Here is a 23,020-nt window from a genome sequence, read left to right as displayed (position 1 = left end):
CATAAGTAAGACCACATAAACAATTCATTACCAATGTATTTCCGTGCCTATAACGCATTTCACTTAACCTAAATATATTTCTTAACTTAATTAACGTAAATATATTTAAGTACCAGCATCTAAAAAAATAGGGTTTGACTTGAGGCTAAATGCTTGTGAAAGAATCCATTTGAATAATCAGAAATACCATTTGAAGTACGAAGGGCCGCCCCTGGTAAACATGAAGAAAAGTTTAAACATGCGTAATTGAGCTCCACCCTTGGTAAAGCGACACCCACTGACTTGCTTACAATATAACACAGAAAAATATAATAACATAAAAAAATATATAATTCTCAATAGAGGCTATTGTTACTTGCCACATTTTGGTACTGGGCCCTGCAGATACATCCATAACAATTCACTGAAACAATGAAACTGTGCCTTTACGGAACTCCTGTTAGCGTTCTTTGTCGTCTAATCTGTTCAGTTATCATGAATCCCACTTTATTTTCTTGGTTGGATGTAAGAGATCACATCTATTGAGGGGGCAAAGACATCACCTGCACTCTCGTCATCCTTGGACTGTTGACCTTCATGTAGCTCATGACTGTTCGGCAAGATTCTCGTTGGAGAATTTCATTCGCTTGTATTTGGTGTCCTGATGAACACTATTTAATTTAAAACAGAGTCTGAGTTGCAGACCAAACAGGGTTAGAATTTATTGGACGGAATGGTCCGTTACTGAGACAAATACTGTACTGACTATGAACAGACTTCAGTAAAATAACAGGTCACCCTCAACTCTTTATTACGGTCAGAAAATTCCATCTGGTGTCAAAAATACTGACATGTTGAATTCCATTCCAGAAACAAGTACATGCTGTTCTTTTCCTACCCCCTAAAGCACAAACAAGTATTTGCTTTCCCATCTTTTGTTAAATTATTTTACTTTGATATCTATTTTTTCCTTCTTGGGCATTATGGGATTAGTTGTTGATTTGCCAGGATACAAAATTGAAGTACATTGGCATTTTGGTAAACACACATTTGATAAAAATTGGAATTAGAGAAGTTCAATTGTGAATTACTTGCTATTCAAATGCCTCAGCCATGGAAAGTCTGTGCTCCAGGTGTTTATGTTAAGACAACCATATGCATGTAAACGTCTCACAACTCATTTAAAAAACAGTATACACATCGCCTTTTGCGTATTTGTGCTCCACCCTCAGTAAAGCAACGCCCACTTATGATACAACGAAACATATATATATGATAACATTGCTTCGTTCTTCAAGCGATCCTTGCAGCAAAAACTTCCAAGATATTTGGTTCGCCATAATTTTCTTAATTGTAGTAACAATGCATCAACACTGGTGAGTATATTAACTTGGGAATGTACTGCTGTCGTCAAATTCAAAATAATATAATACTTAGGGGATTTCTTTTGATCAGTTTCAGCCTTAAACATCTGTCAAGTCAATCAAATTATTTTATTTTTATTTACGCTGTACAGTATGTATCAACCTCATTGGAATTGAGCATTTATAGTATAATGGATGATGTTTTCATTTCTTTCAGGCTAAAGTGTATAGTGGGGGCATTGCTTCTGTTTGTGCTGTCCACCTGTCAGAGTGAACCAGACCAGACCGACAGAAACCAACCAGACGTCGGGCAAAACAGTAGCACTCGGTATGCAACCTGTGAAATGAGCCCAAACTTACCGCTGGTTGAGGGTATGCCCCAAATCTATGGCCGAGTGCTCTTTAGGCAGGGTAATCCTAATGGAACGGTCAGCGTCCTTCTCTGGTTTAATGGATTCCCCACAGGGAGCGGGCCACAGCCCAGGGCGTTGCACATTCATCAGTATGGAAACCTGATGAACGGATGCGGTTCAACTGGAAGTCACTTCAACCCTGAAGGTGTCACTCACCCCAACCACCTGGGAGATTTGGGAAACTTTGTGCCTCAACAAGGCGAAATCAGAGCAGTGTTTGAATCTGACGTCACGCTATGTGGTCATCTGTCTGTGCTTGGAAGAGCAGTCTCGATTCACCAGGGGCGGGATGACCTTGGCCTTGGGGGGAATGATGGCAGTCTGATTCATGGAAATGCAGGAGCTATACTCAGCTGCTGCGTTATTGGGATTACCTCCCCCGATTTGTGGAGTGCACATATTGCGCAAATACGGGGAATTTAATGCCACATTTTGCTGATAGCCATACATGTAGTCAACATGCGCTTGCTGATCTTAAATGTCATAAGAATCATACAAATTTGCTCAGGCTAATAAGCCTGATACACTGATTTTCCCTGCTTTGCTTAGAAAATGTGTGGAAAGTGTTTTGAAGAAATTAATAATAATTAATGATACATTTTACAGGTAGTTCTTTCATTACAAACAAACACAAGGACTAATGCTTGCAATTGAATTACGTAGTGCAGCCGGTGTCCCTTACGCAGATGCAGTCTTTAAATGAAGAACTAATGTTTTGGGGTTTTTTTTGTGAACCAATGAATGCTTATAAATGATAAGACATTTACTTGGCTCCAGATGACACTAATGTGAATGAATAAATTGCACCGCTGATGCAACTATTTGAATTGTTTAGACTTTAGAGTGATGATTTCTGTTCAAATGTTATGTAACTGTTGAATCCTTGGTGGAGTGGTGTCTAAGTACAATTGAAAGAGTTGTACTTCTACAGGGAGTCTATAAATTGAAAATGTTTCTTCATAGAGGCTATTGGTATTTTCCACATTTTGGTGCTGGCCCCTACAGACACATTCATAACAATTCAATAAAACAATGAAACTATATCTCTTTATGAAAATACTGGTAGCTTGTTTTGTAGTCCAATGAATGTTTAAGTTTGTTTATGCTTAAATGTTCCTAATAATGTATGTTCCTTGTGGATTAAAATAAAAGACAATAAAATTATCAAAAATCAGAAATCATTACAACGAGAGTTCTGTGCGCTTTTATTACAGCGGGGAGATTTAATGTTTGTAAATTGACATTTCGGACCCGAAGCTGCGAAATAGAAACATTCTTACTCCTGACCACCTAGCGGCGGTAATGCACCTACGACGCTACTGAACAGAAGACAAACAAGGAAGAACCCAATGAGGAAACGCCGTTGCATTAAACCGGGTGAAGTAGTGGCCGCCGTTATAGATTTGTAAAAGGTACGCCGTTTTCTCACAAAGATGTCCAAAAGACATCGTTTGGATTTGGGTGATGACTACTCCAGTAAGAAGAGATCCGAAGGGTAGGTGTGACGCTAAACGAACGCGTCCATTGAAACATTTCAGGCGCTCGCGGGCTGGAGCGAATTGGCTCGAAGCCTACGTTGTGATTTAACGGGAATAGAGATAAATAGCTAACTTTAGCGGTCTATGCTGGTGTTGGTGACTCGGTGACATGCTGGTTAGGTAATCTTTATTGCGCCCAAGGTGATACGTGAACGTTTTGGAGTGTTTTGCATTAGCTCGCATCACGATACGAGTTTGAGGCACGTGTATGAAGTTAGCGGGATGCTAGCAGCCATACCTGCTAGCTAAGCTAACGAGCTAGCACGCTAGCCCAAGCGGCAAACGAGAGCATTTTGTTAAATTACGTCTTTAAAGCCGTTCATCCCATGGTCTACATATATCAAAATTGTACAAATTACGCCCCTTTAAATAGCTTTAATACAGTATCTTGTCAGGCAGTGTATTCAAAATATAATCCCCGCATTCCCCAGTACAATCTAATATTGGCTTAACTGTCATTAGAAAGAGGTCAGCTTGCCTGTTAAATTTGTATTTAAAGCAGAGATCAACCAAGATATAATTTCAGAGGCTTCAATTTCGGGCTCTAAACCAAAGTTTTCGATTCTTTAAATTTTTTATTATTATTCACTAAAATCTGATTTCACCCTCATTAGTAGAAAAGCAAGTGGCAATGACCTTAGTCAGGTTATAGTTTGTTTTAATTATTCTAGGATTCAAGATTTTCATTTCTCATCAGAAACAAGTTTTGAAATAGTAATAATTGACCCAACGCCATTTCGAAGTATATTTAAACATCAGCAGACAATATGACTAATTTAACATTGCATTTAATTGACACTGACAGGCGTGACAGAGACTCAGATCGAGACCGTGGGGATCATTCCAGAGACAGGGACAGAGACCGGGATCGTGACCGTGACAGAGACCGGGACCGTGAGAGAGATGTGAAGTCTTCAAGTGCACCACCTAAAAGCACACCGCCCATCATCACCATGCCTCAGCTGAAGCAGATGGCCATGCAGCAGCAGATCAACCCATTCACCAACCTGCCGCACACGCCTCGCTATTATGAGATCCTTAAGAAAAGGTTACAGCTTCCCGTTTGGGAATACAAGGAAAACTTCAGTGACATCATCACACGCCATCAGAGCTTTGTCCTTGTTGGAGAGACGGGCTCCGGCAAGACAACACAGGTGAGAAAACCCACACACAAAATTTTAATTCAACTGAAATTGCAATGGAATTCATGGGACTTTTGCTTTTACCTGTAGATTCCTCAGTGGTGTGTGGACATGGTAAGGAGCATTCCTGGTCCGAAGAGGGCTGTCGCTTGTACTCAGCCAAGGAGAGTGGCAGCCATGAGCGTGGCCCAAAGAGTGGCAGACGAAATGGACGTGATGCTTGGACAGGAAGTGGGCTACTCCATCCGATTTGAAGACTGCAGTTCTGCCAAAACAATTCTAAAGTAAGTCGCTGGCTCCATTAAATTATTTTCAAAACAACACATATCCACCTGTCTGATTCCATCTCCTGTTTATTTAGGTACATGACAGATGGTATGTTGCTAAGAGAGGCGATGAATGACCCTCTTCTGGAGAGATACGGAGTGATTATACTCGACGAGGCCCATGAACGAACACTCGCCACTGATATTCTGATGGGAGTGCTGAAGGAGGTGGTGCGTCAGCGAGCAGATCTGAAGGTTTGTATGTCCTTGCATATTTGGAATTTGAGGAGCCACTCATTTAAAGTAATGTCCAATCCCGATGTTGTTTGCCGTCACAGTTGCCGTGGAGCGACATGAAAGTTTTGTTTCAAAGTTAGCGTGAAAGAATCAGCCAAATAAAATTTTCTTGCAAGACCCCATGAAATATACTTACATGTGCAGAACCTTTTCAATCAGAGTTCATTTCTGTTTTCTAGTCTTCTGAGGCTCTTACCAATTGCATTAAAAAAAGACTAAGTCAAAGTAATTGAGCAATTTTTTTTATATTCAAGAAAATTTGAAGGGGAAATATTTGCTATAAAAAAAGCTCATCAAGGATGTTCTCTTTTTGCTCAGGTGATAGTTATGAGCGCTACTCTGGATGCAGGGAAGTTCCAAGTGTACTTTGACAGTTGCCCCCTGTTGACGATCCCCGGCCGCACGCACCCGGTAGAGATCTTCTACACGCCTGAGCCGGAGCGAGACTACCTCGAGGCTGCCATTCGCACGGTCATCCAGATTCACATGTGTGAGGAAGACGAGGGCGATTGTCTTCTCTTCCTCACCGGTCAAGAGGTGAGAGCATGCTTGACTTTTAACCTCAAACATGGCATTGTCCTTAAAACCTCTTTCAACTGTACAGTCAATATCGCAGGAAAAATTCTTTGTAAGTATTGAAATTTACCGCCATTCAATAAAAGTCGAAAGAGTTACCTGTTGAAGATGGCACCTGAGAGGGAACAGGAAAAGATGATAGTCATGAAGAGATGTTTGACACACAGTTTTGTTCAATATCCAAATTATACCACTTGAATGGCACGTAGATTTTACGAGTGTTATCAGTTTCTATAATGTCCTTAAAAATAAATGTTTTCCTCTGTAGGAAATTGATGAAGCGTGCAAACGAATCAAGCGTGAGGTTGATGACCTCGGGCCTGAAGTTGGGGACATCAAAATTATTCCACTGTATTCCACATTGCCACCACAGCAGCAGCAGAGGATCTTTGAGCCGCCACCCCCGCGGAAACCCAATGGTGCTATAGGAAGAAAGGTATATTGGTTTAATAATTCAAGTTTGTCCTAAGGCTAGGTGCATAGTCCATCCTCACTGATGTGCACTGCTCACACTATGTTGACGTACAAAAGCTACACATGAAGCTACAGTATTGCACACATACCAGCAGCAATTGAAATCGGTGGTTTATAATTATACACGAAGTATTCTTTTCTCAAGTGCAGTGTGACTCCCTCACTTGCAAATTAACTTGAGCTAATTTTAAATTTAACTTTAAAACAAAAACTTGCCAGAAAAAATTATTTCAAAACTTCTTCGTCAATTCCTATTGATTTAACTGTTTTTTTGTTTGCTTGTTTGTCCGTTTTAGGTTGTGGTATCGACAAATATTGCTGAAACCTCTCTAACGATTGACGGCGTAGTCTTTGTCATCGATCCTGGCTTTGCCAAACAGAAGGTGGGCTGTGCAGCAGAACTTAATGTGGAGCAGCCCAAATTTGTTTGAGATGAGCAAATCTCACTTGAATCTTACACACAGTATATTGGATATAATGGGATGACAAATTTGTCTGCAGGTGTACAACCCTCGCATCCGAGTGGAGTCGCTGCTTGTCACAGCCATCAGTAAGGCTTCTGCCCAGCAGAGGGCAGGACGAGCCGGCAGAACCCGTCCAGGGAAATGTTTCCGCCTTTATACAGAAAAAGCCTACAAAACAGAGATGCAGGTGACAGGCTAAAATGCTGTTCTTCCTTTTCAATAGCTCCTCTAAGATTGTACTGATCATGCTTTCCTTTTCAGGATAACACGTATCCAGAAATCCTGCGTTCAAATTTGGGGTCTGTGGTGCTGCAACTCAAAAAGTTGGGCATCGATGACCTCGTGCACTTTGACTTCATGGATCCACCAGGTGAGACCGTCCAGTGTACAAAGCGCTCAAATCAGTGAGGTGGAAGGTGTCTCATCCCTGAGGGTGTTGTCATACCTCCTTGACCTCCTTGCAGCTCCTGAGACACTGATGAGAGCCCTGGAGCTACTCAACTACTTGGCGGCTCTCAATGATGACGGTGACCTGACTGAGCTGGGTTCCATGATGGCAGAGTTCCCCCTCGACCCCCAGCTTGCCAAGATGGTCATCGCAAGTTGCGAGTTCAACTGCTCCAATGAGATCCTTTCCATCACCGCTATGTTGTCAGGTAATGGCCAGGACCGGGCCCGCTCAGAGTCCCTGATGAATCCACATCAATTCACATGGGTTCAAAAGGTCTCAATACTTGAGCAGAGAAGAACTGTTAATCCAAAAATAAAATACAAAATTAAGTTGAAGCGTGCTGTTTTTCGTTTGAGCATCAAGTAATAGAATTTCCAAGGCCAACTCAGAATAAACAAATGCATCTGTTAAGGGTGGAATATGTCGAATACTCAGACGTCACAGGCCAGCACTTGGATTTCACGTCTGAAAATTAGTGGTTCTGCTGTATCATTTTTGTGTACTATGGCACTATTAGTGTGCGTCATTTCAGCTTTCAAACTATTAGAACTTCCCCCACAAAAAAGTCCCAAATGTCTTTGAGAGGCTAAGGGATAGAAATGTCAATTGATGCATTTTAATAGTAACTAAACAGTTTCAGGTCCTTGTGATGAGAAAATGTAAATGTCTTATGAATTTCACACAGTGCAGAGAAGTGTTAACAAACTTGCCAAATTTAAATGAATAGTATATTGAATCAGACTTAGAAAAATCAAGACCTTCACTTGGCGATCAGGCGCTGTGGCCATGCTAGCTGAACCCTTAGCATGTGCACAAATTGTTTGATCTGCAAAAATGTATCCACTTAAACTCTCCGGTGACTCGAAAACTTGTATGCAATGACTAGAAGCGCACGAAAACTTTTGCTTTCCAGATGTGCTTTAATGAACTTCCCCCAACCGTCTCTGAGCTAAGGCTGCAGACGCCCCCCCCTCCCTTTCGATAGAGCTTGTGGTTGTGCCACTCCCAGCTGTCACCTCTTAGGCTTTTCTCTATCGTGTTGTGAATTTTTGACTCATCCCTGTGGGCGGCTTTGTTGGGGCCCATACCAACCTTGTTTAGTCCCACAGTGTTTTGTTCGCCCCACGGAGGCTAAGAAGGCCGCCGACGAGGCCAAGATGAGGTTCGCCCACATCGACGGCGACCACTTGACACTGCTCAATGTCTACCACGCCTTCAAGCAAAGTGAGTGTCAGTCACTAAGCTGGTCCACAACACAAGGCGTTGCGCATGCCTGTCACTGTCTTAGCTTGAAATCAATGACCTTTTTGTCCTCCTCTTCAGACCATGAGGCGAACCAGTGGTGCTATGACAACTTTGTCAACTACCGCTCGTTGGTCTCAGCCGACAACGTGCGGCAGCAGCTGTCCAGGATCATGGATCGCTTCAATCTGCCCCGCCGGAGCACAGAGTTCACCAGTCGAGACTACTACATCAATATCCGCAGAGCGCTGTGCACCGGCTTCTTCATGCAGGTTGGTAATGCCGGTGCGCAACGTGGTGGTCGACGTTCGGACCGTCAGCTCCAACAAATACTAGCTCCATAAGTGTTTGTTTTCAAACCAAGTCCACCAAAGCATTTGGAGTGGTCCTCACTTTTGAAGTTTAGTTTCTTAAATGTAGTGAATGCAGCCTGGATACTGTTTGGCTCAATTGAATTTTACAATGCATTGACTTGCTTGTTGTCTGTGCTGCAGGTGGCTCATCTGGAACGAACCGGTCATTACCTCACAGTCAAAGACAACCAAGTGGTCCAACTGCACCCATCAACAGTCTTGGACCACAAGCCCGAATGGGTGCTCTACAATGAATTTGTCCTCACCACCAAGAACTACATTCGCACTTGCACAGACATTAAACCAGAGTGGTGAGCTAAAGTAATCGATAGGGTCATGGTCGTCCGTCAGTTCAAGTGCGGTTTCGAATGCTGTCTCTTGTGTTGCAGGCTGGTCAAGATTGCCCCCCAGTACTACGAGATGAGTAACTTCCCACAATGTGAAGCTAAACGACAGCTGGAGCGAATCGTTGCCAAACTAGAGAGCAAAGAGTATTCCCAGTACTAAACGTTAACCAATAACTGTCCTGAAAAAATGACAGCATTGACCATATGGTTTTAGATCTTTCTGTATCATCGTATCTTAAAACTGTTGACTCTTTAGCATTTGGATTTTTTTTTATATACTATATATTTTTTTTGTTAGCTTTCAGTTGTCTCCCACATTGTCCATTCTTCAACTGTAATGCCAGAAAGAAATATCAGCAAGCATTGGATCACTATAAATATTTTCAAAAGAAGCATTGTTTTGATGTTTTACTGTAGGGAATTGTTGACTGCTGGCTTTGTTTCTTTATTAAAGGAGCTTTGACTTACTACACCTTGATGCTTTAAATACCAATGTGAATGTCATGACAGAAATGCACTTGATGTTACACATCAACTTCATTATAAAGTATTCGTTTAATTTGTTGAATCCACAAAAGATCAAGTTACCTGATAAAACCTGCAAGGCTACATGAGTGAGAATGTGCGAGAAGAACAGGATGAAAAAGGCGTTGGTCCAACTTCACAAGGTATGATGAAATTCTAATCAGGTAACATTACAGGTAGCACCAAAGTTTGGGCTTATTTTTTTCCCTTCAACATCCTCAATTGTCTCTGGCAGGCAGCGGCCGCGTGTCTCTGGCAGCTGCGTTGCCAGGATTGCTGCCAGGACTGCTGAGGAGACCAAGACGAGTTGGGGCAGGTCCTTCCAGACGTCCTCCAGTAAAAGGATCAGAGGAGCGAGGGCCACACCCATTCGGGCCATAGATGAGTTGAAGCCCATCCCGTTTTGTCTTGAACATAAATATTACAGCACAGATAGTTTAGTATTGTGACTGGCACTATGTGTATAACTTTTAGATGCTGAAATAAAGGCAGTATAGAAATTTACAACCTGCTGATGAAAAAAGTAAGGTATGTAAGCGCACCTGACAACAGTGGGAAACAATTCAGAAGAGTAGAGCACTGTGGTACAAAATGATGCTGAAGAAAAGCCTTTTCCTATGACTGCCACCATTGTTCTCAGGGTTGACATATCTGGGGGAAGGTCACGGGAATCATTAAGTATGACAACATCTGGATCAATCCTTGGAAATGCCATGACACCAACCTTTTGGTATCAAAATGTTGATTCCGAGAGAGACAGCAAGCAAGGTCAGCATTCCCACCTGCGTGCGCTTCCTGCCAATCCTGTCCAGTAAGAAGAAACTGGACAATTTGCCCGGCACTTCCACTGATGAGTAGAGCAACTGAGTGAGGTAGACATTAAGGCCAAAGCCGCTGATATTGAAGGTGATGCCGTAGAATGCAATTGCTATGGTGAACCTAGGAACGAGAGAATGCGTTGTAACATTGTGTGACCCAAACCCACAATTGGATGTGGAGGAAAAAAAATATGCGCAGACCAAAGAGAACCAGTGCACAAGGACAATCTTCTCATTTTAGGTGTTCTCATCAAGTCCAAGTAGGAATACACTCGACTTTTCTTCTCTGTCACCACGATGGAGGAAAGAGTCTAGAAACAGTCAAAGGAATAGTCTTGGAAACTCTTGAGAATCAGAACATTATCATTATGAGAACAACGCGAACCTCAGGTTGAAGTCCATGACACGACGCCTCAGTGCCGTTCATTTTGGCACATTTGACGAGACACAAATGAGCTTCCTCCAGCTTTCCGTTGGCAATGAGCCATCGAGCTGACTCAGGCATCCACCTGGATGTCAAAGGCAAAAAAAATACTGCATTTAGTTTTGAGGGACAGAATATTGAAAATTGACTTCCTACAAGTACTTTGATTTCTGGAACAATTGCTCACAGCTGCAGTGTGAAAATAAAATTTTCATTTGATATGACGTCCCGTGGTCTGCAAAAGTTGAATCAAGGAAGGTTAACTTCTTCAACCACCCAAAACACTCGTGTTCTTGATTAAACTTTTGTACACAACCATAATCTGGATGAATAAGAATTTATGCAGTCATTATGTCCACAATGTCTCATTTACGAAATAACAGAGGGGTTGTGTAAAACAACCCAGGTTTGTAGAGGATCAGATCTATTTGGACAGTTGATTTGAATGTTTTGCACAAAAAGTGGGGAAAAAATAAAAAAAGAGAGAGGAAAAAAGACATTTTCAAAAAATATTTAAAGAAATCTGATGCATATACATACATTGTATAATTTGGTCTGTTTTGTTATACCTCCATGTAAAGACACCCAAGAGGACGGGCAAAGTGACGGCAACAGTCAACCACCTCCAGTCGTTCACAAGGTAAGCAATGGGTACGAAGCAAATGCTCCCAAATGTCCAGGAAAGACTGTCAAACATTCCAACCGTCTTTCTGTGCTCTATGTCCACCCACTCCACACCTGGTTGAAGAATACAAGGGCACACAGACACACATATGTATAGGATGGATAAATAAAGCAACTCAAATAATGGTTGAGTTGAACATGAAATGCCATCTGATGATCTAAAATGACTGTACCGAGAACCAAAGAGACGATGACTATGCCAGTCATGCAAAAGCCGGTAAGGAATCTCAGCACTGCAAACATCAGGAAGGATGTGGCGAAAGCACTGGCGAGACCAAACAGCATTCCAGAGAGATAAGATGTCAGCAGCATGATCCTCCGACCGAACCTGAGCAGGAGGACCAAGGAAGTCAACACATGGCAATCAAGAGGTCAGCTAACCCTTCCTGTACATTTATTGGTCAAGGTCAAATGATTCCTTGTGGTGTGGATGGACGGTTGGACTTTGCACAAGCACCATTCATTGGCAGTTTGGACACACCTAGTCTTTTGTCAGTACAAAGAAAGAGTCGCTTAGATGTGTTGCTCACATGGCAGCATGAAGTAACCCTCGCTTTGTCCCAATGCTTTAGCGCTTCCCGTGGTCGTCATGGTAACAAAAGCTACACTCTCGATTCGCAGAAGACAGTACCTCAGCCCGCATTCTTTGTGTGTTTTGAAAGACCAATCGATGTGAGAGACCAGGTGATTTTTTGCTTATTTCATATTCTACAAGGGCAATATTGATCAGAATACAATGTTTAATCTGATTTTACCGTAATTTGTGAGGTCATAAAAACAAACAAAAAACAAGTAAAATCTTCATGGACAGATTTGTGTACAAGCATGATCATAATTTTCTCAAGGGAATCAAAATATAACCATGAAATGCCATCATCTCTGTGCAGTCAAGTCAACGTGAAAAGCAATGATTGCATTGTGTTACCTGTCACTCAGACTTCCAAAAGTCACAGCTCCAAACATTACGCCAACAAAGAAGATAGTAGCCGTGGATTGGCTTCTGCTTTTTTTATCACACACCAGGTCCCACTAATACAAATACATTCCACATGTTTACAGGGGAAAACCAATGACAAAATGTAAAACAATGTAATGTAGATCACCTGGGTGGCCAGTGTGGATTTGAAGGTAGTGTTATCATACACCCACCCATCCAGACAGGGCAAGGTGAGCACCTGAGTGACGTCAGACGTGTTGAAAAGCAGATGATATTGAGGTTCGGCGAACATTCGACAGGAGCTGCGAGTGCCGTCCTCCTCCAATGGGATGCTGACGGTGAGCCTGTCTGCCTCGGACAGATTCAGGAAGAGCCCTCCGGCAGCGACAAGGCAGTGGTGCGCAGGAACCGCCGCGATGAAGCTGTTGAGCAGAAAGTGGCAGGGCAGTGTGAAGCGACTTATGAAGCTGATGGCCACTATCATCTTCTGGAACCTCCCGAATCCGCCGACGTCAGAGAGAATGTCCTCGAACTTCATGATGAGCACCGGTGTGTGCTCCAGACATACAAGCTCAGAGAGCGCAGCAATCCCATGCAAGAAAGGAGTAATTGAGACTCCTGTACCTCTTACCCAAACCCCCTTCATACTTTCCACATCCACGTGTCTTCAAGAGTGGGCGTTACTTCATGTGATGTAACTGTTAAAAATGGTTGTGAAATCTAGTTACTTAATGCATTAAACACAGTAACCTAACTGTGTATGATTTTTACAATAGATTGCTGTAATTGTTGCAGTTAAACCTTGTAAAAATGACAAAATCACAGTAGTACAAGTATTACAGTGAAAAACACAGTAGTCGAAGCATTACTGTAAAAAAATCACAATAGCCAGTATAGTACTGTAAATAGAAAAGTAAACTACTGTATTTTTATTGTCAATGTCGTTGATGAATGAACATTGGACTCGGACTCGGGGACTCGTACTCGGTCGGACTCGGTCATTTTAGCCGGACTCGGTGCTGATTTTGACCGAGTCCACCGAGTCCGACAATAAAAAAAATACGTTCAATTTTATTTTCATCATGCTGCTGAGAATGCGCGTAGGAATACTGTCCACAGCCCTGCTCACGATCAATGCGGCCACGTTGAGTTGCACTTAGGCTAATGTTTACATTATGTACCAATGTCAAGGACGATTATGTCATCCAGCTTATATCATTATTTAGATTTTGATCTAAATTAGCCTTGAATAAAGACTAAGCAGTCACATGAATTAACAGAAAAAAATGGACAGCCGGACTTGGACTCGGTGGTCAAGAGGCCGGACTCGGTGGTCAAGAGGCCGGACTCGGACTCGGTGCAAAAATCCGACCGAGTCCACAGCCCTGATATGTATACAGATATATATTAGATATAAAATATCTCATAATAAAATCAATGATTATCATAAAATTATCATATAATCCTTATGACTTTTAACTCAATGACTCACCATGGCATTTTTTTATTATCAACATTAAGTTTTTTTCTCTTTTCTTTTTCCCTGACGGAATATGGGCTGACATGGGCTGACATAAATGTATCCAATGGGGACCAAGAGAGTTCAAAGGTCTTGTTTTGATTGGTCAATCACGTCAACCTATACGGGACCCCCGCCCCACCCAAAATTTAAGGAAAACAGTCTGTTTCGGTTGTGCTTCGTTTGTGCAGCAAAAATTTTCGTTTGTGCTGCTTCAGTTTTTTAGTTATAAAAGCTTATTTTACAGGTCATCCAGAGTTCACCCAGCCCCCCATTTTCCTCCAAATGGACCCAAAATGGTACCGTTCGTTTGTGCTTCGTTTGTGCTGGTTTGTGCAGCAAAGATTTTCGTTTGTGCTGCTTCCGTTTCGTAGATGTTACATATTTCATTCATAGCGATGACGTCACTGTGAAGCTGGCCCCTCATCTTCCTCCAAATGGACCCAAAATGGTACCGTTTGTTTGTGCTTCGTTTGTGCTGGTTTGTGCAGCAAAAATTTTCGTTTGTGCTGCTTCGGTTTCGTAGATATTACATATTTCATTCATAGCGATGACGTCACCGTGAAGCTGGCCCCCCATTTTCCTCCAAATTGACCCAAAATGGTACCGTCCGTTTGTGCTGGTTTGTGCAGCAAAAAGTTTCGTTTGTGCTGCTTCGGTTTTTTAGTTATAAAAGATTATTTTATAGGTAATCCAGAGTTCACCTAGCCCCCCATCTGCTCCAAATGAACCCAAAATGGTACCGTTGGTTTGTGCTGGTTTGTGCAGCAAAAATTTTCGTTTGTGCTGCTTCCGTTTCGTAGAAATTACTTTTATTTTATAGCGATGACGTCACCCAGCCCCCCATTTTCCTCCAAATGGACCCAAAATGGTACCGTTCGTTTGTGCTGGTTTGTGCAGCAAAAAGTTTCATTTGTGCTGCTTCGGTTTCGTAGATATTACGTATTTCATTCATAGCGATGATGTCACCGTGAAGCTGGCCCCCCATTTTCCTCCAAATGGTACCCAAACTGGTACCGTTCGTTTGTGCTGGTTTGTGCAGCAAAAATTTTCATTTGTGCTGCTACAGTTTCGTAGATATTACACATTTCATTCATAGCGATGTCGTCACCGCAAAGCTGGCCCCCCATTTTCCTCCCTCCACATTCTGCCTCCGTGTGGGTTTTCCTCCTGGCGGCGGCTCCACCACCAAGCACACGTCGCGACGGCCAGAAATCGGTAAGTAAGCCTACCATCACTATCACTATAAGTAATAAAAGAAAATAGTAATACATCAGTTCGCTTGCCATCAAAATGAATTACTCATGCAAGTACTGTAATTTCACCACAGCTTCAATCCCTGCATTTGTTCGTCATTTCTCCTTGCTGATGTAAGCGCCTTAATTACGTATATATTTTATTTACAGTTTTAAACAGTTAATTTTCACATTTAGCGCTATCAGAATCATCTCTGCTTAGAGTAAAACATTTTACACCCCCGCCCCCCAAAACTTTATTGCAGGTTGGTGAGCCTCCAATGGCATCTTGTTCTTGGGTTCAAGTACTAAATGCCGGTTTGCGTCTGGCAATCCTGTCTTCTTAGGAGTTTGTAGTTTGTTTGTTCATTGTTTGATACAGTGGGTTTCAGGCCAGGTATATAGTTAGAGGGCACATTCACGTTATTGTTGATTAAGAACTTTTTCATTTATATACCTCACCTCACACTATAACCCACATCTATCCCACAATGGTTCCATCTCAATAATTTTGTAGAGCATGTTGAGTGTAGTTTCTTGTCCACTGTATGCAAAATATTTGAATTAAGAGAAAATTTATATCGCCTGGCACTTTGTTATTTTCTATTTCCAAGGGGTGTAAACATGCACAAACCATCAGAAAAACAAAAAATATGGCACATTGCTTCCTTGCCAACAAATTTAAAAAATAATTTATTTTTTCCGAGAGATAATATGCCATCTCGTTTGTTTCAAGTAACTCTCACCTTTACTGGCATTCATAGGTGACAACCACTCCAGCAGATGCAGAGGCCCAGCTGCCTCTCCCCATCATCTTGCTTGGTAAGTTTCACATTCTACACAATGTCAATGAATCCTTTGAACAAATAGGCCACAAGCAAAGAAAGTCTAGTTCGGAAACAGTAGTGAATGCAGCTGGTCTCGCGTCATTCACTGTTTCTTCACTGGTCAGGATTGTCAGTTTGTAATACAAGGCTCACACAGACTTCAAAACCTGAACACACGCACGGATAAACTGATACTGTCACGCTTGCGCTCAGACCACATAATGAACATTTGACACATTTGACATTGTCCTGCCCCGCTTTAAAAAGAATAAAACAACTTGCGGAAACACTAAACACAGAGAAAAAAAAGCTATGTTGAGTGCGAAACCTCAAGTTCATGCATTTTACTTCATACCTCTTAATCCTACATGTGTTCATTGATTTTCCAGAGTTTATTCATGTTCTGTTTATGAACATTTTTTCTGTAAATAGTTCTCTGACTTGTGATCAAAAACATTTATCTGAAGCTAAATTTGAGGCTTTTATGTAAATCGTTTTCTAATAAACAATACATATAGAAACGTCTGATCAATTCGTATCCATTTCTGGCAAAAAAGACAACTTGTGGTGCAGGATCAGCCTATTTCTGGGTTGAACCACACCCACTTCCAGGTTAAGCCCCATTCAGAGTACGAATATTGATCATTTAGTTGATCGAACAGATACAGATAATGGTGTACTCACTCATCCCAGTAGCCAATTCGTTTGTCATTGCTGCTATTTCAGATTGCTTGCTATACATGTGTCACTTTTTGTTAATCTTTCACCAACTCAGTTACTATATCTGCTCCTTTTATCTGTTTATGTACTGCTTGGAAGATATGTATGCTCCCTGCCCTGTTTTTACAGTCATTCATCTGAAGCAGATCACTTATAAAATGGATTGCTGTGAAATATGTTTTTTGTAATGTCTGACTTTAAGGAGAGACAATCCTGACTGCAAAAAAGTGGATGCTGTCGATTGAGGGGAGGGGCATAATCCCACCTGCTGCTCACCTGGCTGACTTCACCACTGCCTTGACCACTCTCTTCGCCTGTTACTATGTTTTCAACCTAGAGTATCAGGTGGAAGCCTGCACAACATTGGAGTTTATTCAGAGGTATTAACGGATAAAATTATATACCTAACTATTCCCACAGGCATTTTCTATATCTGTCTGATCTCAGTTGTGATTTGCTAACTGATTACTCGTTGACATGTACATAGTGTCTCAACCTCTAACTCCTATACTCATTTCATAGGTTTTTGGTCAGGATTAATACTGACTCCACCAATTGCAGTGTCAAGGAGTGGAAGACTGGGAGAGTGGTGAAGAGGAAGACTTCATACATGAACCCCCATGTGATCTCCTTCATCAGGGACTTCATGGAGTTCGATTGGCTATCTGACTAGATACAGGTGAGGTTCAGATAATAACTTTTGCATAGAAAGTTCAAGATGGTTTATTTAAAGAAGTCATCTTAAATAGTTATGTTAAATCATGTGGTTGTTTTTCCCCCCATTCATTCTTAATGGCACATTCAACATTTCACATTTACGGATCCCCCTCCACGGACCTCCGACCGGCTCCACTCTGCTCAGACTGAACCGCTCGTGCTCCACCATCACAGCTCCAATTCCGTACCCCTGGCTCGGACCCCCAGTGCTATTGCTTCCTTACTCCCTTCAATACAAACTCCACATCCATCTGGGACTCCTGATTGGTTTCTGCATGTGGGTCATACAACTCGCTAAAACCATGACAGAGTGAGTCCACACAACAGAGCTCATCCCTTCCTCTTACACACACACCTCTGCTCAGCCAAATTTATTGTGTGACATTATCATGTCACACACCACCATGATAATGACAGAAATTGAAAAGACCACAGGTCAGTCATTTTCAACAATGAACATTATTATAAACAGTATTGTTTTGTTGTTTTTCTGTAGGGAATTGTTGACTGCTGGCTTTGTTTCTTTAATATAGGAGCTTTGACCTACTACATCTTGATGCTTTAAATACCAATGTGAATGTCATGACAGAAATGCACTTGATGTAATACAAATCAACTCCCTTCTAAAGTATTCATTTACCAGTTGAATCTAGGAAAGATCAAGATAAAAAGGCTTCATGAGTGGCTTCAAGTCTTCATGAATGTGAATGTTAAGCTGAAAATAGCACCTTGCAGTCAGAAAAAAAATACTTATACTTGGCCTTGTACAGACGTTATCCCTAAAAGTTACACGAGATGACAAAGGTGTTGATCCAGCTTCACAAGCTATGATGAAATTTTAATCAGGTAACAGTACAGGTAGAACCACAGTTCGGGCCTATTTTCTCCCCTCAACATCCTCAATTGTCTCTGGCAGGCAGCGGCCGCGTGTCTCTGGCAGCTGCGATGCCAGGATTGCTGCCAGGACAGCTGAGGAGACCAAGACGAGTTGGGGCAGGTCCTTCCAGACGTCATCCAGTAAAAGGATGAGAGGAGCGAGGGCCACACCCATCCGGGCCATAGATGAGTTGAAGCCCATCCCGTTTTGTCTTGACCATAAAAATTACAGCACAGATCGTTTAGTATGGGGACTGGCACTTTGTGTGTAACTTTTAGATGCTGATATAAAGGCAGTATAGAAACTTAGAACCTGCTGATGAAAAAAGTAAGGTATGTAAGCGTACCTGACAACAGTGGGAAACAATTCAGAAGAGTAGAGTACTATGGTAGAAAATGATGCTGAAGAAAAGCCTTTTCCTATGACTGCCACCATTGTTCTCAGGGTTGACATATCTGGGGGAAGGTCACGGGAATCATTAAGTATGACAACATCTGGATCAATCCTTGGAAATGCCATGACACCAACCTTTTGGTATCAAAATGTTGATTCCGAGAGAGACAGCAAGCATGGTCAACGTTCCCACCACCGTGGGCTTCCTGCCAATCCTGTCCAGTAAGAAGAAACAGGACAATTTGCCCGGCACTTCCACTGATGAGTAGAGCAACTGAGTGAGGTAGACATTAAGGCCAAAGCCGCTGATATTGAAGGTGATGCCGTAGAATGCAATTGCTATGGTGAACCTAGGAACGAGAGAGTGCGCTGTAACATTGTGTGACCCAAACCCACAATTGGATGTGGAGAAAAAAAATTATGTGCAGACCAAAGAAAACCAGTGCACAAGGACAATCTTCTCATTTTAGGTGTTCTCATCAAGTCCAAGTAGGAATACACTCGACTTTTCTTCTCTGTCACCACGATGGAGGAAAGAGTCTAGAAACAGTCAAAGGAATAGTCTTGGTGACTTTTGAGACTCAGAACATTATCATTATGAGAACAACGCGAACCTCAGGTTGAAGTCCATGACACGACGCCTCAGTGCCGTTCATTTTGGCACATTTGACGAGACACAAATGAGCTTCCTCCAGCTTTCCGTTGGCAATGAGCCATCGAGCTGACTCAGGCACCCACCTGGATGTCAAAGGCAAAAAATACTGCATTTAGTTTTGAGGGCCAGAATATTGAAAATTGACTTCCTATGATTTGTATACAAGTACTTTGATTTCTGGAACAATTGCTCACAGCTGCAGTGTGAAAATAAAATTTTCATTTGATATGACGTCCCGTGGTCTGCAAAAGTTGAATCAAGAAAATTGGACAGACTTTAGGATTAAAGGTTAACTTCTTCAACCACCCAAAACACTCCAGTGTTATTGATTAAACTTTTGCACACAACCATAATCTGGATGAATAAGAATTTATGCAGTAACTATGTCCACAATGTCTCAGTTATGAAATAACAGAGGGGTTGTGCAAAACAACCCTGGTTTGTAGAGGATCAGACCTATTTGGACAGTTGATTTGAATGTTTTGCACAAAAAGTGGGGAAAAAATAAAAAAAGAGAGAGAAAAAAGACATCTTCAAAAATATTTAAAGAAATCTGATGCATATACATACATTGTATATTTTGATCTATTGTGTTATACCTCCATGTAAAGACACCAAAGAGGACGGGCAAAGTGACGGCAACAGTCAACCACCTCCAGTCGTTCACAAGGTAAGCAATGGGTACGAAGCAAATGCTCCCAAATGCCCAGGAAAGACTGTCAAAAAGTCCAACCATCTTTCTGTGCTCTATGTCCACCCACTCCACACCTGGTTGAAGAATACAGGGGCACACACACACACATATGTATAGGATGGATAAATAAAGCAACTCAAATAATGGTTGAGTTGAACATAAAATGCCATCTGATGATCTAAAATGACTGTACAGAGAACCAAAGAGACGATGACTATGCCAGTTAAGCAAAAGCCGGTAAGGAATCTCAGCACTGCAAACATCAGGAAGGATGTGGCGAAAGCACTGGTGAGACCAAACAGCATTCCAGAGAGATAAGATGTCAGCAGCATGATCCTCCGACCGAACCTGAGCAGGAGGACCAAGGAAGTCAACACATGGCAATCAAAAGGTCAGCTAACCCTTCCTGTTCATTTATTGGTCAAGGTCAAATGATTCCTCGTGGTATGGATGTACGGTTGGACTTGGCGCAAGCACCATTCATTGGCAGTCTGGACACACCGGCTCTTTTGTCAGTACAAAGAAAGAGTTGCTAGATGTGTTGCTCACTTGGCAGCATGAAGTAACCCTCGCTTTGTCTCGATGCTTTAGCGCTTCCCGTGGTCGTCATGGTAACAAAAGCTACACTCTAGATTTGCAGAAGACAGTACCTCAGCCCGCATTCTTTGTGTGTTTTGAAAGACCAATCGATGTGAGAGACCGGGTGAATTTTTTGCTTATTTCATATTCTACAAGTGCAATATTGATCAGAATGCAATGTTTAGACTAGTAAGGGTGCATAGAACATGTTATTGCGAAGGGGAAAAAAATGACTTGACTACTCTTTAATTTGTCCAGAGCCCCTCAAATGATGACATAATGAATTGTTTTTTGTTTGTTTTTATGACCTCACAAATTACGGTAAAATCAGATATTTGAATAAAATCTTCATGGACAGCTTTGTGTACAAGCATGATCATAATTTTCTCATGGGAATCAAAATATAACCATGAAATGCCATCATCTCTGTGCAGTCAAGTCAACGTGAAAAGCAATGATTGCATTGTGTTACCTGTCACTCAGACTTCCAAAAGTCACAGCTCCAAACATTACGCCGACAAAGAAGATAGTAGCCGTGGATTGGCTTCTGCTTCTTTTATCACACACCAGGTCCCACTAATACAAATACATTCCACATGTTTACAGGGGAAAACCAATGACAAAATGTAAAACAATGTAATGTAGATCACCTGGGTGGCCAGTGTGGATTTGAAGGTAGTGTTATCATACACCCACCCATCCAGACAGGGCAAGGTGAGCACCTGAGTGACGTCAGACGTGTTGAAAAGCAGATGATATTGAGGTTCGGCGAACATCCGACAGGAGCTGCGAGTGCCGTCCTCCTCCAATGGGATGCTGACGGTGAGCCTGTCTGCCTGGGACAGATTCCTGAAGAGCCCTCCGGCAGCGACAAGGCAGTGGTGCGCGGGAACCGCCGCAATGAAGCTGTTGAGCAGAAAGTGGCAGGGCAGTGTGATGCGCCCTATGAAGCTGATGGCCACTATCATCTTCTGGAACCTCCCGAATCCGCCGACGTCAGAGAAAATGTCCTCGAACTTCATGATGAGCGCCGGTGTGTGCTCCAGGCATACACGCGCAGAGAGCGCAGCAATCCAAGAAAGGAGTACTTGAGACTCCTGGACCTCTTATCCAGTTTAGCAAGGCACAAAGGCCACTTCCACATCCACGTGCCTTCAGGAGTGGGCGTTACTTTATGTGATGTTACATCGTCTTCCAGCCTTTGCACAAGGATCGCGCAGACCCCCTGTGGTCTTCCATGTGCGACTCAAGTTTTGCGAAAAATTAAGTGATGCACGGATCGATTGTGGTCCTTAAAAATCAGATTGTGATCTTAAGATCACGGAATGCTTTGAGAATAATTGTCAATGTGTTTGTCCATGTGAAGCCCTTTGAGACTGCTTGTGATGTAGGGCTATACAAATAAACTTGACTTGACTTGACTTGACTTGACTTGACTTGACTTGACTTGACTTGACTTGACTTGACTTGATCCTCGATGTCGATATCACTTAATAGTCACTTAACAGATAATAGTGAGAGATTTCAAAATAACTTATGCAGGGGTGAAAAACCACCTCGCTGGATTTAGTGTCATGTGTGTGTCGGGTCCGGGAGGTTTTTCTCTTATCCACAGGGGGGCAGCCGTGAGCAGAGTGGAGGAGGACCCACAGGTGTGGCTGATACCCACAGGTGTGGCTGATCCCCACAGGTATGACTGATCAGGCTCGTTAGGGGAAGGCTTTTAAGGAGCGTGCTGCCAGCGGCTCATCGCCTGAGGGTCTGCCTATGTGATCTCCTCTATGGCCTCTATACCTCTAGCAATTATCTAAATCAACCCTACTCGTCTACACTGTGTCTCCGGTCTGCCTGTTTGATCTTCGCCTTGTTTTCCATGAACTCTAACTCTTTGTTGTTCCCTTCCAGCTCTTGGATCCCCCTCCACGGACCTCCGACCGGCCTGTTTGATCTTCGCCTTGTTTTCCACGAACTCTTACTTTGTTGTTCCCTTCCAGCTCTTGGATCCCCCTCCACGGACCTCCGACCGGCTCTACTCTGCTCAGACCAAACCGCTCGCGCTCCACCGTCACAGCTCCGATTCCGTACAACTCAATAAAACCATGACAGAGTGAGTCCACACAACAGAGCTCATCCCTTTCTCTTACGCACACACCACCGCTCAGCCAAATTTATTGTGTGACACACCAACGTGATAATGACGGAAATTGACTCCTACAGTACTAAGACCACAGGCCAGTCATTTTCAACAATGAACATTATTATTAACAGTATTGTTTTGATGTTTTCCTGTAGAGAATTGTTGACCGCTGGCTTTGTTTCTTTAATATAGGAGCTTTGACCTACTACATCTTGATGCTTTAAATACCAATGTGAATGTCATGACAGAAATGCACTTGATGTAATACAAATCAACTTCCTTCTAAAGCATTCATTTACCAGTTGAATCTAGGAAAGTTCAAGATAAAAAGGCTTCATGAGTGGCTTCAAGTCTTCATGAATGTGAATGTTAA

The 23,020-nt window shown here is 42.4% G+C and overlaps 5 protein-coding genes and 1 long non-coding RNA gene across 19 annotated transcripts; 4 read left to right on the top strand and 2 right to left on the bottom strand.

Annotated features, from left to right (window-relative positions):
* Positions 1–1,534: 1,534 nt before the first annotated feature.
* LOC148399297 (uncharacterized) lies at positions 1,535–2,943 on the top strand. The gene has a single exon (XM_088372663.1). The coding sequence runs from the start codon at positions 1,535–1,537 to the stop codon at positions 2,177–2,179; it is 645 nt and encodes a 214-aa protein (XP_088228789.1). The 3' UTR covers positions 2,180–2,943.
* Positions 2,944–3,079: 136 nt separating this feature from the next.
* On the top strand, positions 3,080–9,376 carry LOC148399296 (ATP-dependent RNA helicase DHX15). Its single transcript, XM_088372343.1, has 14 exons — positions 3,080–3,251; positions 4,100–4,448; positions 4,527–4,720; positions 4,798–4,957; positions 5,318–5,536; positions 5,844–6,011; positions 6,346–6,432; positions 6,551–6,700; positions 6,775–6,883; positions 6,978–7,169; positions 8,066–8,188; positions 8,288–8,478; positions 8,701–8,870; positions 8,949–9,376. Exons 1-14 carry the CDS (start codon positions 3,190–3,192, stop codon positions 9,064–9,066), a joined length of 2,292 nt encoding a protein of 763 aa, XP_088228469.1. The 5' UTR covers positions 3,080–3,189; the 3' UTR covers positions 9,067–9,376.
* Positions 9,377–9,442: 66 nt separating this feature from the next.
* LOC148399294 (solute carrier family 22 member 7-like) lies at positions 9,443–13,859 on the bottom strand. Of its 3 annotated transcripts, none has more exons than XM_088372346.1 (10): positions 13,787–13,859; positions 12,461–12,716; positions 12,283–12,386; positions 11,531–11,685; positions 11,243–11,411; positions 10,635–10,758; positions 10,451–10,560; positions 10,156–10,370; positions 9,974–10,082; positions 9,443–9,838 (listed from the first exon to the last, which is right to left on the bottom strand). In XM_088372346.1, the coding sequence occupies exons 1-10, from the start codon at positions 13,792–13,794 to the stop codon at positions 9,592–9,594; spliced, it is 1,497 nt and encodes a 498-aa protein (XP_088228472.1). In that variant the 5' UTR covers positions 13,795–13,859; the 3' UTR covers positions 9,443–9,591. The 3 variants fall into 3 exon arrangements, with proteins under 3 accessions (XP_088228472.1, XP_088228473.1, XP_088228471.1); XM_088372347.1 differs by lacking the exon at positions 13,787–13,859 and adding an exon at positions 12,919–13,558; XM_088372345.1 differs by lacking the exon at positions 13,787–13,859 and having other exon boundaries at positions 12,461–13,561.
* Positions 9,571–13,048, top strand: LOC148399295 (uncharacterized). Its single transcript, XR_015857817.1, has 4 exons — positions 9,571–9,959; positions 10,072–10,303; positions 11,255–11,313; positions 11,422–13,048. It is a non-coding gene; the product is annotated as an uncharacterized LOC148399295 (long non-coding RNA).
* Positions 13,860–13,925: 66 nt separating the features above from the next.
* Positions 13,926–19,468, top strand: LOC148399293 (uncharacterized). 12 transcript variants are annotated; one of them, XR_015857816.1, is made up of 7 exons: positions 13,926–14,684; positions 14,913–15,031; positions 15,813–15,870; positions 16,798–16,975; positions 17,157–17,274; positions 17,458–17,622; positions 18,229–19,468. XR_015857816.1 is itself a non-coding variant. In XM_088372364.1 (7 exons), exons 2-6 carry the CDS (start codon positions 14,639–14,641, stop codon positions 17,266–17,268), a joined length of 552 nt encoding a protein of 183 aa, XP_088228490.1. In that variant the 5' UTR covers positions 13,936–14,112; positions 14,210–14,638; the 3' UTR covers positions 17,269–17,274; positions 18,229–19,468. The 12 variants fall into 12 exon arrangements, 10 of the variants coding, with proteins under 10 accessions (XP_088228491.1, XP_088228490.1, XP_088228488.1 ...); XR_015857815.1 differs by having other exon boundaries at positions 13,935–14,684; positions 17,118–17,274; XM_088372364.1 differs by lacking the exon at positions 17,458–17,622 and having other exon boundaries at positions 13,936–14,112; positions 14,210–14,684; positions 17,118–17,274.
* Positions 17,303–21,659, bottom strand: LOC148399292 (solute carrier family 22 member 7-like). Its single transcript, XM_088372350.1, has 9 exons — positions 21,161–21,659; positions 20,983–21,086; positions 20,125–20,279; positions 19,837–20,005; positions 19,197–19,320; positions 19,013–19,122; positions 18,718–18,932; positions 18,536–18,644; positions 17,303–18,400 (listed from the first exon to the last, which is right to left on the bottom strand). Exons 1-9 carry the CDS (start codon positions 21,530–21,532, stop codon positions 18,190–18,192), a joined length of 1,569 nt encoding a protein of 522 aa, XP_088228476.1. The 5' UTR covers positions 21,533–21,659; the 3' UTR covers positions 17,303–18,189.
* Positions 21,660–23,020: the final 1,361 nt, after the last annotated feature.

This window comes from Syngnathus floridae, chromosome 4, assembly GCF_059516105.1.
Source record: "Syngnathus floridae isolate MCC-2025c chromosome 4, RoL_Sflo_1.0, whole genome shotgun sequence".
In the NCBI taxonomy this organism is placed as follows: Eukaryota; Metazoa; Chordata; class Actinopteri; order Syngnathiformes; family Syngnathidae; genus Syngnathus; species Syngnathus floridae.
The sequence above is the reverse complement of the archived record's forward strand: the minus strand, read 5'-3'. Positions and strand labels throughout refer to the sequence as shown.